Source organism: Glycine max, chromosome 4, assembly GCF_000004515.6.
Source record: "Glycine max cultivar Williams 82 chromosome 4, Glycine_max_v4.0, whole genome shotgun sequence".
NCBI classification, from domain to species: Eukaryota; Viridiplantae; Streptophyta; class Magnoliopsida; order Fabales; family Fabaceae; genus Glycine; species Glycine max.
In genome coordinates, this window is record NC_016091.4 from 6,698,237 (window position 1) to 6,716,627 (window position 18,391).

The 18,391-nt window shown below is 35.0% G+C and overlaps 1 protein-coding gene and 1 pseudogene across 1 annotated transcript; both read left to right on the forward strand.

The window, feature by feature from the left end:
- The first annotated feature begins 1,525 nt into the window (after nt 1-1,525).
- LOC100801153 (beta-adaptin-like protein A) lies at nt 1,526-10,588 on the forward strand. Its single transcript, XM_003522640.5, has 11 exons — nt 1,526-1,861; nt 2,584-3,100; nt 4,128-4,252; nt 4,905-5,103; nt 5,714-5,942; nt 6,084-6,250; nt 6,414-6,623; nt 8,132-8,242; nt 8,345-8,521; nt 9,022-9,477; nt 9,856-10,588. The coding sequence occupies exons 1-11, from the start codon at nt 1,806-1,808 to the stop codon at nt 10,144-10,146; spliced, it is 2,538 nt and encodes an 845-aa protein (XP_003522688.1). The 5' UTR covers nt 1,526-1,805; the 3' UTR covers nt 10,147-10,588.
- A 135-nt stretch (nt 10,589-10,723) lies between these two features.
- Nucleotides 10,724-18,226, forward strand: LOC100808772 (proline-rich receptor-like protein kinase PERK1; annotated as a pseudogene).
- The last annotated feature ends 165 nt before the right edge of the window (nt 18,227-18,391 follow it).

Here is an 18,391-nt window from a genome sequence, read left to right on the forward strand (position 1 = left end):
GGCATGGGGCGCTTTGCCAGGTATGCAAGTGTGGCTTTTGAATTTTGATTGTCATTTTGGTGTGTAAGAGTAACACATATGTTCTTCTTCTTATGGTGAGAAATCCTAAGGCCCATGAAATTACAAATGTCCTCCCAATTTAACTTATTTAGTCATGTATGAACATTCTAAACATACCTATCGCCCTCTCTTTACCCTTTGCCTTTTTTCCAATGACCTCTCATGATGATCATTTAAGGGTCAATATGTGTCTTGGCCTTACTCCCCTAACACGATCGTGCTTTCCTACCCTTCCTCAGGTTTGACGTTAATAAACAATAGAATGGACAACCTTGTGTGTGCTTTCCAGAATCATAAGTTGTTAGTTGTCATCATCAGCCCCCCAATGAGATTAAACCTGTTTTAGACCTATTATTGTATAACTCAACAGGAACGTGTGAGATTTTTTTCCCAAATTGCTATTTTTCTAATCTCCTTTACATTCACCATAAAAAATGGTCTCTGTCACTACACTATTAAATAATGATCCACCACCATCCATGGACCCTTAAAGGAGATAATGATAATAAACTCTTGATGGGAACGACATTAAGCAGCAATCAACAAACATATCAGCAATCTTTATAGGACCCCTTTACACTCTAACTTCTCTCCAACCTTTGTTCAAAAACTTCGAAGTTCATTTTTTTTCCTAAATATTTGACCTCAAGAGTCTTCATCCATGGCTTAGACCACATTGCCCATTATTTATCCACAACATTAGGGTCAACAACAACAATAATAATAATAATAAAACTTATTTAATTGGTTGGGAGCCTATTCTTCTTACCATCCATTTTTGGGTAACTCACTCTCCACCCACAAAAAAAAAAAAAAAAAATCAATCTTTGGGACTAACCTCACTTATTGGTTAAATAATTATTATTTTCCATACTCAACCTTGACTTCTTCAACACCATAAACTTCAACCATTACTTTCACCTATTGTCTTGGCTTTTTCTAGTGCTTTTACAAAGGATGTCATCCTTTTGGGATGAAAATGGTATAGGATCTATTGCCTCTTTACAAATGTGAGCAAAATGTTGTAGAATAATTCACAAATTTTGGTCTTATAAGTTACAATGTACATATATAAATAAATAGATAAAAGGAATGTAAATTTTTCATGTCTTGATTATTTAAGGCTCCCCCGATATTTTATATAATAAAAATAATTATTTAAATTGAAATTATTAAATGATATGATTTTGACATAATTATATTTTGAGTTCTCTTGCAATCAATGTGTTTTCCTCATTGTTGAGCACTTTAGCTTGATTATCTAGCTATTTTAATTATATAATTTTAGTCTATTTATTAACTTAATATTTAATAAAAATACTGAGATAATTTGATATAATAGTGCATAAAGCATTAAAGCCTCATATCAATATATATTGACGTACCAATATAATGAAATATCAATTATTTTATTTATTACTAATTACTAGTATTTTTGAGCATGGTTTCTAAAAATCAATGAAACGTGATTCTATTTTATTCACTCGCAAGAAACATGGCATAGAAGTGGAGAAGAGAGACCCCATACACCATAGGCAATCAGATCTCGCCACTTCAGCTTCTCATACGTCGAAAGTATATGCACCAGAAAGTTTCTACTAGTAATTTCTAATATCCATCTCAATCATCACTGTAGCTACGATTACCGATCACTCTTGTATCTATCTTCGTTTAGATCTCACTCTCTCTGAAGAAGCAAAGGGGCGATCTAACCGCGTTGTCGTTCTACTCAGCTTTCAGTGGCTATGGCTCCACCGCCACCGCAGTCTCATCGATCGCCCTCACCGTCGCAACCGTCAGGGTCAGTTCCCAAATCCACTTTCCTTTCTTTTTATTTATTTGAATGTTTCACAATTTCAATTTGGACTCATCCACGGAAGCAACTACATAGCAATTGCCGCCTTTATCTCGCAACATGCTTTAGACAAATAGGAAATTTCGTATGTTTTGGGTTTTACCTCACAGCATAGCATGGCTTCAAATGTTTGAACGCGCGCTTCGCTTTGTTCTCATTAACGTTAGAGATCCAATGCCGTTGAGTTTTGTCTTATTTGGCGTACAATTACGAAATCTACAGTGCTTGCGTGTTATGACTTAAGTAGTTAAGTTCTGTATGGCATAGTGTCTCGCGGATTCATCAACTTGCGCTATCTCTTCTATTTCAGAAACTTGTTTCTGGAATGAGGAAAGGAGCTATGTTAACTACATTGAGTTGGTGCATTAGCTTTACACACACACACACATACATATATTTAACCTCTAATGTTTTCTTGATATTGTTCTCCAACCAGAATTGAAGTTTCACGTTGGTTAATCTATGTTGACATTTAATGCAAACTTTTATTACGCAGATTACCGAGGTGAAACTCTGATTTTGATTGAAAAGCAATATCTAGGGAACTGCATCCAAAGTTTTTGTCTATATTGATATCCCAATTCTCTTCTGTCTACATGGTTGATTATTTCTTCGTTGTGGTGTAATACCTTTACTTCAAGTACTGACCTAATGTTTAATTTTACCAGGAAGAGTGAAGTCTCCGATCTGAAATCGCAGCTCCGGCAGCTAGCTGGGAGCCGAGCTCCGGGCGCTGATGATTCTAAGAGGGATCTCTTCAAGAAGGTGATTTCCAACATGACTATAGGTATTGATGTCTCATCTCTCTTTGGCGAGATGGTAATGTGCTCTGCAACGTCAGATATTGTTCTGAAAAAAATGTGCTACCTATATGTTGGGAACTATGCTAAGGTCAATCCTGATCTTGCGCTTTTGACGATTAATTTTCTGCAAAGAGATTGCAAGGATGAGGATCCAATGATTCGGGGACTAGCATTGAGGAGTTTGTGTTCGCTCCGGGTGGCAAACTTGGTGGAGTATTTGGTTGGGCCATTAGGATCTGGATTGAAGGACAATAATAGTTATGTGAGGATGGTGGCAGTTATTGGGGTTTTGAAACTATATCATATATCAGCTTCCACCTGTATTGATGCTGATTTTCCAGCAACACTGAAGCATTTGTTGCTTAATGACCCTGATGCTCAGGTGAGGATTCTATCTGTGTGGAAATTTTATCCTCAATCCATGATAAATCATAACAGCTTCGTTCAACTTTTGTAAAGAATTAAGAGTTTCACTTAGAACCAAGCTAATCTAAATTGTCCAATGATTAATGAATTGCAAGCAAATAGGCTGCTTAAAAGTTAAAAAAATATTATGCTTGATTATTTTTTGGTTTCTTGTTTGATAAAGAATTCATTCATTTTCTATTTTTCAAATGCTTGTTAGCCTAAATTTTGTTAGAGTCCCTCGACGATGTCTTTGGACATTTACAAGTACCTTATATCATGTTGATAAGAGCATCATGTATGATACTTATAAGCAAATAAAAATACAAAAGAGCTTGTATGGCACTGATCAAGGTTTGGTTAGGATACCTGTGAATAATAAATACTCTGAGAACCAGTTCTATTGAAGGTATGACTTTTTTATTTTATCAATTTGATTCAAACTAGTGTTTTGATTGATTTCAATTTCAAAACAGTATAATTTCCTTGAGTAGTCACACTTTAAATGAGCTGGTCCTTTGAGGTCCCATTTTAATAATTTTTTTGTTTGCTTAAGAAGTTAATTGTATGGTTTTTGGCATAATGCATGTATTTCTACCTTATTAAAAAATCAATTCATTTTGTTTACTTTTTTCTAGTTAAAATGCTTTATTATGAGATAGTGAAAGAAGTGAATTTTGCCCATTGGGTGAAATCATGAAATCTGAAGATTAAAAGACAAAGTCATGTGACTTTTAAATTAGTAATGTGATTATTAAACAACTTTTAATCCTAATGATCAATGTATGGTTATATGGTTCAGATTTACTCCTCTCGCCCTCATACAAACACTCCTCTCACTTAATATGCCCTGTACCCACATATGTGTGTGTTAATTTTTTGTTCTTGTTATTGTTTTTCAATTGTTCACCTAATCACCTTCATATTAGAACAAATTTAAAACAACAGGAGTCACCAAATAAATTGTACTTTACACATTTATATGGCCATGCTTTTTTCATCAGGTAGTTGCAAATTGTTTGTCTGCTTTACAAGAAATTTGGACCTTAGAGTCATCCACATCAGAGGAAGCAGCCAGGGAGAGAGAAACTCTACTTAGCAAGCCAGTTGTATATTACCTTTTGAATCGGTAATCTTTTCTTAAGTCTCTCTGATACTTTGATGAACACTACTTGGGAAAGATGTGGTGCTTAAGTTATCTTTCCCTAAAGGACAGCTCTGTTATGTTCTTTCTTTAGCATTTTTTAGGGGAAGCTAACATTCATCAAAACACAATAGATAAACTGAATTTTCTCAACCACCCTCCTCTGGGATTTTCTTACATAGGAATTTTGTCTCTTTCCATTTCTCCTTGGCAAAAAGGCTTATAGCTACCATATAATCTGGTAGTTTAATAGCTGCTTCATCCTTGTGGAAATTATAAATCAGTGATATGTAGTATGATTGTGGGAGTAATGGTTGACTGAGTAGTATCTTCACAAATGGGTTAAAAAATGTTTTATTACCTTATTATAAGTGCTAACTGTTGTCCTATTAGACTATAAAATGTGTTGATAATTTTAGTGTGTCTTTGGTATCACGTTTGAAGTTCACGGACGTGGATCAAGCAGACGCTACAAAGATTAGCTTCTGTGTCTTCTACTCTTTTTTGATGTGGATACGCAATGCCAGCCCAAACACGCTAGTAGCAACCATTAGATATAAAAAGAAAGCACCTGTAATATTTTGCAAAATTACCAATTTTAATAAAACTTATCTGTTCCTTCTTTTTTCACCTGCAGCATTAAGGAATTTAGTGAATGGGCTCAGTGTCTTGTGCTGGAATTGGTGTCCAAGTACATTCCATCAGATAACAGTGAAATATTTGATATAATGAATCTTCTTGAAGATAGGCTCCAGCATGCAAATGGTGCTGTTGTCTTGGCAACTATTAAAGTATTTCTGCAGTTGACTTTGTCTATGGCTGATGTGCATCAGCAGGTATGCTTTGATTTGTGTGTAAACATCTCATTTAATCTTGTTTTTCATTGCAACATTTTTTTATACATGTTATTTTTCCCTTAACATAAAGTTCTTTGGTCTGAATCGTGCTTGCTTTGTATCTCATAATGATTTTACTTTTAACTATTATCTTGCTCAATCATTCACAGAGGACATATATTTGGCATTTAGGTTTTTCAGCTGAAAGATTAGGCTTATGATATTCATATATGGACTCATATAAGAAAGAAAAATAGCAGAGAAGGTATTCTTCTCTGCCCTGTGGCACAGCCACCCAAAACTATCCCAATGATTATAGCCCACCCCTCTTTTCCCTTATATCCCACGAAGCCTGACAATGCTTCCCACACTCGTTGCCACATATGCAAGTTTGTTATAGCCTACGCAATCCCTCTTTGCCCTTACCCATATGTCAACATGTTACATCACCTTCAGTCATAACTCATGACAATTCCCTTTGATTACATACTTATTGAAACTATCATTGTTATTATTTAAACCTTTTTTCTTGATCTTGAATTATTTTGCCTTGATACTTGTCAGCTTTGGTTGCTTCTCTGTGATTTATGTTGCACATTCTTCTTGTTAGGTATATGAGCGCATCAAAGCCCCTCTCTTAACTCAAGTGAGCTCAGGAAGTCCAGAACAATCTTATGCAGTTTTAAGTCACCTGCATATTTTGGTCATGCGTGCACCTTATATATTTTCCTCAGACTACAAACACTTCTATTGCCAGTATAATGAGCCATCATATGTTAAAAAGTTGAAGCTTGAAATGCTGACTGCAGTTGCAAATGAAACTAACACCTATGAGATAGGTAAGTAACTTCAATTTGCTATAGAGAGAAATGGTTAGGGGAAGGAGTAATTGATGTAAGATTTGCATTTGGTGTTCTATTCCCTGGTCTGAGGCTGCCCGTCTTATGACTTACTCATGAACTTCTTGGATCTCATTTCAGTGACAGAATTATGTGAATATGCTGCAAATGTTGACATTCCCATTGCAAGGGAATCAATTCGAGCTGTTGGGAAGATAGCATTGCAGCAGTATGATGTCAATGCTATTGTTGATCGACTTCTCCAGTTTCTTGAGATGGAAAAGGACTATGTTACTTCTGAAGCTCTGGTAAACATGACAAGTGCCTGCTAGCTACCCTGAAATTTGTGCTTAAGAGTAGTATTGCTTTGTTTTATATTATATGCAAACATGTGTTGAAAGTAAGGCATTTTGATTTGACTTAGCTATGGTATGGTAGACTAATGCGAAGTTTGAAAGTTCATTTGTTCAGGTGCTTGTGAAAGATCTGCTAAGAAAATATCCACAATGGAGTCAGGATTGTATTGCTGTTGTTGGAAATATCAGTAGTAAAAATGTCCAAGAACCCAAGGCTAAGGCAGCTCTTATATGGATGTTGGGGGAATATTCTCAGGACATGCATGATGCTCCATATGTCTTGGAGAGTTTAGTTGAAAACTGGGATGAGGAGCATTCTGCTGAGGTAGTTACATAACTTTTTATGCTTTACAGTGGTGCAATTTCCGCATTTGAGATTTAGATTTTCATATTGAATGGCAATTTATGCCCAACAACATGGGACAGTGTAATCTTAGTTATATATTCAGTTCTGCCCATGTTGAATTTATATTCTTTGATGGTGGGATTCAACCTTTTTCGTTCAGCATATCAAGGTGCAGCGGTAAAGTTGTGCCTTGGTGACTTGTTGGTCATGGGTTCGAATCCGGAAACAGCCTCTTTGCATATGCAAGGGTAAGGTTGCGTACAATATCCCTCCCCCATACCTTCGCATAGCGAAGAGCCTCTGGGCAATGGGGTACGAAGTTTTTATATCAAGCTCTGACATTTTAGAAGAGGTGTCAACTCTCAAGTGCTTCATTCCCATCTAGCCATCTATAGCAAGAGTTCCTGTGCATCATTCAATGATGTATAATTGTATATATGAAAGCTTAAATTTAAATATTATAGTGGATCATTTGGATGGTAAAACTCAACCATTGTTTTACACTAAGATTGTAGTTGAACCAGTTTCTTCATTTTTTTCCTTTGAAAGGATTGCAGAAGGAACATTGTAAACAGCCTATGTTGAAATTATGGGCTTTTAGGTATTGAGGGAGAAACTGAATAATATTCTCTTGTGTATTGTCATGTGTTACATATGATGATAAAACATAGAGCACTAATGCTTATTTATGCTAATACTGGATGATAATCCTAATTAAATAAAGAAACAAATTATTTTTTACTGCGAACAAACACATCATTAAATATTAGGAAACTTGGAAACTAATAAAATAGGGAAATTAGCCATAAGAGATAATCTCTATGATACATTAGATATAATCAGCATATTTATTGGATATTTTTCATATATTCTAACACTCCCTCTCAAGATAAAGCTTAGTAAGCCTGAATCTAGTTGCAAATAAATATTTTCTAATGAGGGCTCCACCTAATATGGCTGGAAGGATAATCACCCTGGAGAGTTGGTTTTGGAATGTTGTGTTAGGAAATAAGGAGAAGGGGGAGTTAGTTAAGATAGACTATTAATGAGTTAGTTAGTTAGTTAATTGGTTAGAGGGGTTTATTAGATATAAATAGGGGAAGAAGGATAGGAGAGAGGGGATTTGGTATCATTTGTAGATTGATCATTAGTTCTTTGTGAAAGGAGAAATCCTTTGTGAAGGGGAAACCCTTGGAGGAGATTAGGAAAGAAGAAAGAAGAAAGAGAAGAGAAACAGAGAGATCAAGGAAACTGTGCACTGCAATTCTGTTCTTATTATTCCAGCCTATCTAAAATACAACAGCCCTTCTTTTTTTATAGGCAGCTACTCAACAGCTATGAAATCTTATCTAATAGTAGCTAGCTGACTAACTAACATATGCAGCTTTCTTTCCTTGTTTATATTTACGTATCACAATGAATGGAGTATTAGCTTGTATTTATGCCTGCTTATTTATATTTTGAATAAATGCTGTCTCATGATGCAGGTTCGCTTACATCTTCTTACTGCAGTTATGAAGTGTTTCTTTAAGCGACCACCTGAAACTCAAAAAGCATTAGGAGCTGCATTGGCTGCTGGGCTTGCTGATTTTCACCAGGTTTGAATTGTTGTTACTAGTTACTACTTTGTATTGTCAAAACAGTGAATTGTTTGAATATTTGCTTTGTGGTATGTTAAATGAGCTTTTTGTTGATTGCAGGATGTTCATGATAGGGCCTTATTTTATTACAGGCTTCTGCAATACAATGTATCAGTGGCAGAGAGTGTGGTTAACCCTCCAAAGCAAGCAGTTTCAGTATTTGCTGATACTCAGAGCAGTGAAATCAAAGATCGCATATTTGATGAATTTAACAGTTTGTCTGTTGTATACCAAAAGGTAACTAATCTACCCGCTTCCTTCCCAGTGGCTTTAATGAAACAAATTATTCGTTGAGTTTGGACTAATTTGAAGTGTTTCGCACCATTTCTAAATTTAATGAAATATTTTACTATTTTTAACAAATTTAAAGATAAAATGGGGAGAAAATAATAAATAATTCACCTTACCATTTAAAGTGTGTTTTTTCTGTTTCTTCCCTTTAAAACATGTCTGACTTCTTAATGTTTTATGTTTAGTCTTGCCTCAGCTGTTGAATCACCTGAGATATTCTAAATAATATGCTGCAGTTTGTTATTTACATTAGAATTCAATTTTAGCATTTTAAAAATATAAAGCATTGTACTGCTAACTTTCTGCCTCAACACCTTGTGGTGTGATAGATTAAATTAAACACCTTGTCTTATAGTAACGCTACTTGAAAGTTGAAACATGTTTATATTACTGTGATGCTTGTGTATATTAAAATCTGTCAAACTAACAATAGCCAATTCATGCAGCCTTCTTATATGTTCACTGATAAGGAACACCGAGGGACATTTGAGTTTGCAGATGAACTTGGAAATCTATCTATTAGTGCAGAATCTTCAGATTCTGTTGTTCCAGCTGAGAGAGTGGAAGCAAATGACAAGGATCTGCTTCTAAGTACTTCAGAAAAAGATGAAGGAAGAGATCCTGGTAGCAATGGTTCTGTCTATAATGCTCCTTCCTATAATGGTTCTTCTGCCCCTTCTACAACTTCACAACCACTTGCAGATTTGTCATTTCCAAGTACTGGCATATCCGGTCAAGCTCCTGCTTCTAGCTTGGCAATTGATGATCTACTTGGTTTAGATTTTCCAGTTGGGACTGCAGTCACACCTTCACCTCCTCCATTGAACCTAAACCCAAAAGCTGTACTGGATCCTGGTACATTTCAGCAGAAATGGCGTCAACTGCCAATATCCTTATCTGAGGTTTGCTTTGAAATTATCAGTTTTATTAATGTGATAACTTTGGCTTAAAAATATATATATTTAATTTGAACGCATTGGTATTATAAAAAAGTTTTTACATCATCCAATGATGTGTTGCCACATCATTTAATGAATTTGACATCTTAAAGTTGTAAAGCTTATTAAAGGATGTGCAGCAGCACATAGCAAATAATTGGATGATTGTGTATAACTGTAATATACAATTTTCATTGATAATTCATCAAAAATTCAAAAATTGAACTATAGAAATGTCTTAGTGTGTATCTTTTCTCTTCATTTTTTTTGTGCCACTCCCAACCAAAAAAAATGTCGAGCACTTTTGTTTATATGTGGTCTATAATTCATTATCTGGTGCAGGAATATTCTCTAAGTCCTCAAGGAGTTGCATCGTTGACAACTCCTCATGCACTTCTGCGGCACATGCAAAGTCATTCAATACAATGCATTGCATCCGGTGGTCAGTCTCCCAACTTCAAGTTCTTTTTCTTTGCTCAGAAAGCAGAAGCAGCATCAATGTATCTTGTAGAGTGTATAATCAACACATCGTCAGCCAAGTCACAGATTAAAATAAAAGCTGATGACCAAAGTTCATCCCAGGCATTCTCTACTTTATTCCAATCAGCCTTGTCCAAATTTGGTTTACCTTGAATCTTTATGGTGTCTTCAGAGCTTACAAATCGGCAGTTATGAAATTTTGCAATCCTAGAATGATTATATAAGGGAATGGAGAATATCGACTCCATACACACTCCCCCCCCCCCCCCCCCCCAAAAAAAAAAAAAGAAAGAAAATTCAGATCGGTGTATAACAGAAAAATGCAGGGGGATTGCATTGGCTAAAAGATTTTGTAGTTGTTCAGTATCCAAATTATCGTGATGATCCATCAAATATTCAGTTGTAGAAAACCCATTGGGTTGTAAGTTTGTAGAGGTTTTATGTTGATTTTCTGACGTTTATTCAAGTGTTCATTGTGTTCTAGGTCATAGGCATTGATTGACTAGTGGTTAATTTCTGTGCCGGGTTGGTGCTGAAATGTGAATCTGGACCCTTTATTAGTTGATTGCTTAATACACAAATGATGTTCGATGTCTGTAGTGTTGTTGCTTGTTAGTTTGCATTAGGTGATTTTTTGTCTGTCATTATCTTTAATTTACTGCTGTGAACTGAAGATATTTTTAACACACAATGTTTCACTTAATTTTTGTTTCAAGTGATCGTGACCATGATCATTTTTTATTTTTTTTATAAACATGTTTCTGTTTAAAAGAATAGTACATGATGCCAGTTCAATTAAACCAACCTGAAACACATCTCTGTAAGTTATTCTTCCGGTGAAACTTTGCACGGATATGTTGCATGCTTTAAACAGAACTGTAAAGGTAAGAATGTGTCTTTGCTCATGTGTATGAAGAAATTTGCTTTAATTTTGGGTAAATTTAAGCCAGAAAGTTGAACTAACATGTTAAACCCAGGGTAACGAGAAACGGTTAATCCGGCTAGTGGCTCGAAACATTTCCCCTTCATTTATTTAATCATAATTTTTATTTTGAGCGGCTGTTCCGAGGTACATGTGACATCTTGGGATACTGGAAATATTAAGGAAATATTCACCTGGGATGATGAGATGTTACTATTGTTAATTTAAGTGTCTCCATCTTTGTTCTATATTTTGTTTTGTCTGTTCTAATCCAAATGCAATACAGCTTTATTCAGTTTTATTTGGTAAATACTAGACTTGTGCGTGAGCATTGAAGATGAGGGTGCCTCATTGCCAGTCTGCCACACATCTTTTTTCCATCACTATTGCTCTCGTGCATTCCTTCATTTATTTTTTTCAATCTCAACTACTCTTCTATCTTAGTTGATTCTGAAAAAGGTCACTCGATCTACGGGGACCAATACTATTATATTTTTCGTAAAGGTCAACCACCACATGCAGGTCAGTCTGTCTCTACTATGATACCAAATAAAATTTGAAATGTTTATGAATTTATCCTAATAGTTGGTTATAAAGTAATTTTCTTTTCTTTCAATAACTGTATTCGTTCTTATTCTTTATGTACTAAGTTTATACATAAGATGATAAGAAAAGAAAAAATGTGTAGCAAGTCTGGTCACTCTTACATAATACATTTCTTTATTCTTATTATAACTAAGTCAAAATAATACAAACGAATGACAGTCTAAAATCATCGATATATATAATCATTGAACTTTAAAAAAGAAATTATTATTATTATTAAAGTTTATACAATTATATTAAATATTCATAAGATAGAATTTTGTTGTATAAACTTATCCCACCCAAGTAGGGATTGCCTTCCTTCCAGCTAATACATGTGGGTGACTAACTACTAACTAGAGTTGGATTGCACTAACTATTAGTGAACCAGTGGGGCTGGCACCGTAGCGTTCGTAGCTCTTCATTAATTAATTTTCACTTTTCTCTAAAAATTGCAAAATGGCCACTATTATAGTCACATATTGCTGCGCTGCTTCATGTGCATGAATTTCTTCTTCGCCATCCAGCAAGCCATAACCACTGTTTTATTATACAAAGAAAAGGAAAACAAATTTCATGTTTGCAGTTGCATATTATTCCCCGGCGGCCTCGCCACCACTGCCGCCGTTTGACATCACTCCTCCGCCGTCACCTTCAATGTATCCGACTCCTCCAGCACCCCCAGTCACCCCGCCACCATCTGCAGTCACGCCACTTCCTCTGACGGAGCCGTTGTTGCCGTCTCCGTCGCCGGTATCTCTGCCACCGCCATTTCCACTATCTCCTTCAACTCCGACCGCCGCATCTCAGCCACCACCATTACCATTTGCCACAGCGCCTGCAACGACAACGTTTCCGCCGTTTGCAGTTGCACTATCACCTCCAACTCCAACCGCCACTTTTCCACCTGCATTGCCAGAAATGCCTTCGAGACCGCCGGCGACAGTGGCGACGGTGACTGTTCCTCCACCATTCATGACGGAACCTACGCTGGTAACGCCGTGGTTTCCTGCGTTGCAGTCCTCGGCGCCGGAAGTGAATTTGCCGTCAACAACACGAAGTGGAAGTTTGCCGGTGGCTGTGAATGTTCAGAAGCCTTCAATATTCCACGTGTCAAGTGGTCTCATTGTTGGGTTTGTAATTGGAGCTATCGTTTTCGTCTTTGTTTTTACTGTTGGTTCAGTGCTACGATGGAATAGGAAGAAAAACAAACACAAGAATCTATCCACCCCTCACTGTAAGGAATCATCTCCCTCTCTTGGATCCAAGGGTTAGAAAATCTTATTTCTTCAATTTTTTAAATTTGTGATTAATTTATGGAGAAAACTTAACATCAGTTTGCTAAGTACTTTTTGCAATGTTATTCAAAAGTTTTATTTTGATAATCTAAGTTAATTTTTGATGTAAATCTTTATTAAGCGGATTATCCTCTTAAATGAATTATTGAGATAAAATTTAAGAGTAAGTTTGATAGGAGAGAAGTTTTTTCTATATCCGAAAAACATGATTCTAAGTGGAAAAGTCGATTCTTAAGAATCATGATATCCAGATATGAAAAAACTTATGGAAAAAGTTAGATTCCTCATCTCTTAATAATATTTTTTAAAATAATAAACTAAAATTGATTTTTGGGAATCATAATTTCTTCATAATTTTTTTATTGATTACATATCAAGAATCATAATTTCATACTTTAAGATTTTTGGGAAAGAAAAAACTTTCCGTCTATAAACACCCCCCAAATTCTAATAGAAAACTCTACAAAAAATACTTAGAACTCTATCTAGGTTTTATCCATTCTTTAATCAGAGTTAGAGTTTCATCTGGATAACTCGTGCTAACCTCTAATGCAAACCTTTGTTGCGTGATTAGCAAGACGAAACTTCAATTCTGAGAATAATAGTATGATACTAATAGAATTTAAAGGTTGTATCAAACTTTTTTCCCTATATTGAAAAGCATAATTTAATAGTTTATATGATCCCTTCTATTTATATATAAAAAAAAAGTGATGCGTTAATAGAGTTCAATGCATTTCATGTTTCATTAGATTTGTTGGATCATTATTGAGCTGCTAGCACACTAATTATCTCATCATCAGGGTCTCATGTTATTCGAGTGCCATCAAATCCAAAGCTGCCACCACGACCTCTCACTGAGGGCGGTGGAGCTTCTTGCTCTTTTAATTCGGTGTCTGTGAAAGCAATTCCAAATAATGCTCCAAGAGGTGCCTTTGGTCCCGTGAATGGTATTTTCACGTATGATGAATTGTTACTGGCCACTAAATGTTTCTCTGAGTCAAACCTTCTTGGAGAAGGTGGGTTCGGGTATGTGTACAAAGGAGTTCTCCCATGTGGAAAGGAAATTGCAGTTAAGCAGCTAAAATCAGGAAGCCAACAAGGAGAGAGAGAGTTTCAAGCAGAGGTTGCGACCATTAACCGAGTGCATCATAAACATCTTGTTGAATTTGTTGGATACAGCGATACCAGGGCAGAAAGATTGCTTGTTTACGAATTTGTTCCAAATAACACATTGGAATTCCACTTACATGGTAAGTCTAATTTAAGGTAACCTTATAAATGATGCATGGAAATGGCACTAGTGGTTTCTTGTGACATAATGTTATTTTAAGTACCCTTGCTTTGTTGTGTCTAGAGTGGACAGGTTTTTTTGCTGTTCCATTTTACAGTTGCCTGGTCCTTAACATGACATAAAAATGTATTGCAGGGGAGGGGAGTACCTTCTTAGAATGGTCAACGAGGATTAAAATTGCCTAGGGATCTGCAAAAGGGCTGGCATATCTACACGAAGATTGTGAGAATTCTTCCCTAGTCTTATGATTTCTTGATCTTTCTGAAGTCTATATCTTCTAAAATTTGTTGCTGCATATCTCATTACATTGACAATTTCAGAAAGAAAAAAAAAATCATTTCTCACATGGATCCCTTGAAGTTTACATACTTATGTCTCATATAAACACACTCTGTTATGGGTATTAGAAATGGCAATTGGTTTTAGTTATGATCATCATGTCCACAGGTAATCCGGCAATTATTCACCGTGATATTAAAGCATCTAATATCCTTCTTGATTTTAAGTTTGAACCCAAGGTAAGCCTTACATTGTTCCCATAATGGTAATGTTATTTTTATACAGTTTTCTATGCCGTTCCTTTTACAACAATCTTTTGTGTCCTCTTTCCAATAAAACGCAAGAGATAAAGGCAAATGTAGAAAATAATAGTAACATTTTTATTATATTTAATACCTAATTAGTCCTTCAGGAAATCAGAATGCTTGACTTAATTGGATAATGCCCATTTCCCCCTTTTATATTCAGCTATGCATCTTATTCACATTGCTTATTACTCTTAGACAGAACTTTTGTCTTCTATATTTTTCCCAGTGCATCATACAGCAGATGAAGTGTTCCTATGTTAATACTTTGGTCTGAGACGTATGTTTCTCTAATACTTGTGGAAATATATTGATGATGAGCTTCTGTTTGTTTAGGTTTCTGACTTTGGCTTGGCAAAAATCTTCCCTAACAACGATAGTTGCATTAGTCACCTCACCACTCGAGTGATGGGAACCTTTGGGTAAGGCCACTTTCCATCTTACAGCACTACACGTGTCATAAATGCACTACTTGACATTGGTCCTCATCGTTTCCTTAATGGAATTGTTTTTATGTAAATAAGCACCTCACACTTTAAAATCAGGTGTGCAGAGTATAGGTGTTAATAAAAATGGGTAAAAAGCACACTTTGTATGTTCCTATACATCAATGATGTGTAGCCAAAGTTGTCTATTAATGTACTACTATGTCAAGAGCAGCTTTGGCCAACTTTAGAATTTCGTTGCAGGTATCTAGCTCCGGAGTATGCATCAAGTGGTAAGCTGACAGATAAATCAGATCTATATTCCTATGGCATCATGCTTTTAGAACTCATAACAGGACGCCCACCAATCACAACAGCAGGATCAAGGAATGAGAGCCTCATTGACTGGGTGAGTTGACCGAGTTCTTTCCAATAACCTCTTTGTATATTAGAGTCATCATGTTGGAAAATGTAATTTTATTTTTCAATCAGTTTCATGCTCATGTGTGTGAACTGTGGACAATCATTAGGATGATAATAGATTTTTTAACAACTCAAAGCAATAGTGATTAGTGAATTTGAGGGACAATTTTTTTTTGTTGCTCACAAGGTCTCTTTTGCTGCTGACCCTCATAGTATTAAAATGACCTTTCAATATGTTTGTGTATTGGCACAACAGGCTAGGCCATTGCTTGCTCAAGCACTACAAGATGGTGACTTTGACAATCTTGTTGATCCAAGGTTGTGGAAAAGTTACGAAGCTGATGAGATGGAAAGAATGATTACCTGTGCAGCTGCCTGTGTGCGCCATTCAGCCAGGCTTCGACCTCGTATGAGCCAAGTAATAATCTGTTCGTTGTCTTTCATTTACATCAGTAATTCATAAAGGGAGAAAGATGAACGAATGAAGCTAATTTAACTTCTTCTCTAAATTCGTTGCTAGATCACGAGAGTAATTCTGACGGAATGATCGTTATAGAAAAAAGATATGGAAGTTAAGGCAAAATTCTTCATAGAAATCAATTAAGGACAACACTTAGAATCTTAGATGCAGTTCGTTAAGTGTTTTTTTATATTGTTCTTCTATCAAAATTAAGTTTCACTTCAATATTTTGTGTCACAAAAATTTGTATTAAAGGTCAACATAGATTACCAAAGTAAAACTCTAATTATACCAAAAACACTTGTGCAACTGTATCTAAGTTCTGTCCATAAATTAATATATCTTGGCGAAATTCTTTGGAACTACTTTTTTGATGGATTTGCTTCAACATCCCTAAATAAAATATATCCCTAACCAATCCTCTTAAAAAATTATGAGTGTAAAATATTTGCTTCTATTCGGACTTACAAGTAGACAATTAATTCTTAATAGCTAGATTTCCTTTGTTAAAATCCCATAACATAGTGTATGTTTGGAAGAAATATAAATACATGAGTCTCTGAACACAAAGTTCACAATCTGTAACAGATAGTTGGAGCCTTAGAAGGAGTGGTTTCTCTAACCGATCTTGTTGGAGATGTTACAACGGGGCTTACCACAGACACAGTATAGTGAAATATTTTAGATTATGATGCCAGCCATTACCAGCAGAACATGAGAAATTTCAATTAGGCATTGTCATGTCATAAATACAGCTCCAACTGGTATAGTGAAACCACTAGTGCTTATGGTCTTCACTCATAAGGCTCAAGCAGTGAGGCTCAGCAATCTATCCGAGACATAGTATAAAAGTGGTCAAAGATAGTGAATGTATTGTGCATTCTGAGCTATGGTAATTATGTTCTGCTCTAGATGTAAAGCTCGTACTGTCCAGACTAGAGTGACTAGATGTTCAAATTCTTAATCAGATTTCAATTTTTTAACAAATTATTAAAAGCTTCCTCAGCGTACTTAATTAGAGTTGATATTTTGGCAAAATGATGTGGATTGACACTTTGAACGGTGGGTCCAAAACCACACTAGCAGGCACCCAAAAGCACTTATAGGAAATTTGAAGTTCTTTTTTCTGATTCAACACTGTAAGACAGCAACACCAATAGATTTTATGAAACTTGCGGGTTCTTTTTTATTTGTTTCAATCAATCTATCAATTTATTTATTTATCTATATATCATCATCATCATATATAAAACATGATGCGCAAGATGTGGAGTCGGCATATCTATGGACACTCACTATTATCAAACCATGTTAACGTGATCATTCTTTGTTAAAAAAAAAAAGACCATTTTCTATTATGAAACCATGTCATTCGTCCTTTCCTGCTATTATAATTCTTATTTACATTAATGTTTCTTTAATTATAATGCTTCAATTTACCCATTACGTGGCATCCTTACCTGCTCTACTATTATAATTTTATCTTTTTTTATGTCAATTTGCATAAGATCTTTGAACCTTATTGTTGTCATCAAGGGGAGTGAAAAATTAGGGACTAGTAGTTTCAAATGTAATAAACTAGAGAGCTCAAAATACCAAAATTCAAGACATTTATTTGTAATTTTATCAAAGTCATACATTTACACACCCTAAATTGTAGATAGGTCCACCAATGATCTTCATTAAAAAAAAAATGCTTCAATTTTGTAACTCTAACTAATTGTAATTATTCATGAATGGAGATATCAATACTAAATTTTCACTTTTTACACCTTGTAATTAAATGTAATTATTCATAAACGAGTGATATTAATGTTGAATTTAAAACCGATAAAGAAATGAAAAAGATGTTTTACTAATTATTCTTATTATTCTTTAAGAATTTCCTTAAGTAAAGAATTTTCTTTCTCCTAAGGTATCACTTTATCGTCCATTATAATAATTCTTTGCTTAGTATTTAATTTATTCACCCAATATTCTTTTAGGTCTTTATCTAGATTTTAAGGCATTCCTTTCCTTTCAAACAAATATTCTGTTTGTCATTGTCATTAGTATTATGACCGTTTTCTTTTCTTGTAAATGTTATTATTATTTTTCATTGCAGTTATTATTATTTATGTTTTGGTAATAAAAATCTGCACATATGTTCTTACATATAAACCTGCTTTGTATTTATTATTCCTATTACCATATACCTGTGTTTTAATTAGTTGGGTTTATATCACAAAACGTGGCTTGGCTATGGCTCACTTCATTATTATTTTATATTAAGACTTACGAGAGGCCTAATTTTTATTATTATTATTCATCAATTTTGTTGATAAATAATCTGAAATTGATCATTTTTAATAAATTTTATTTTTCAGTTATATTTTATCATCACAAAATTTAAACATGAAAATTTATT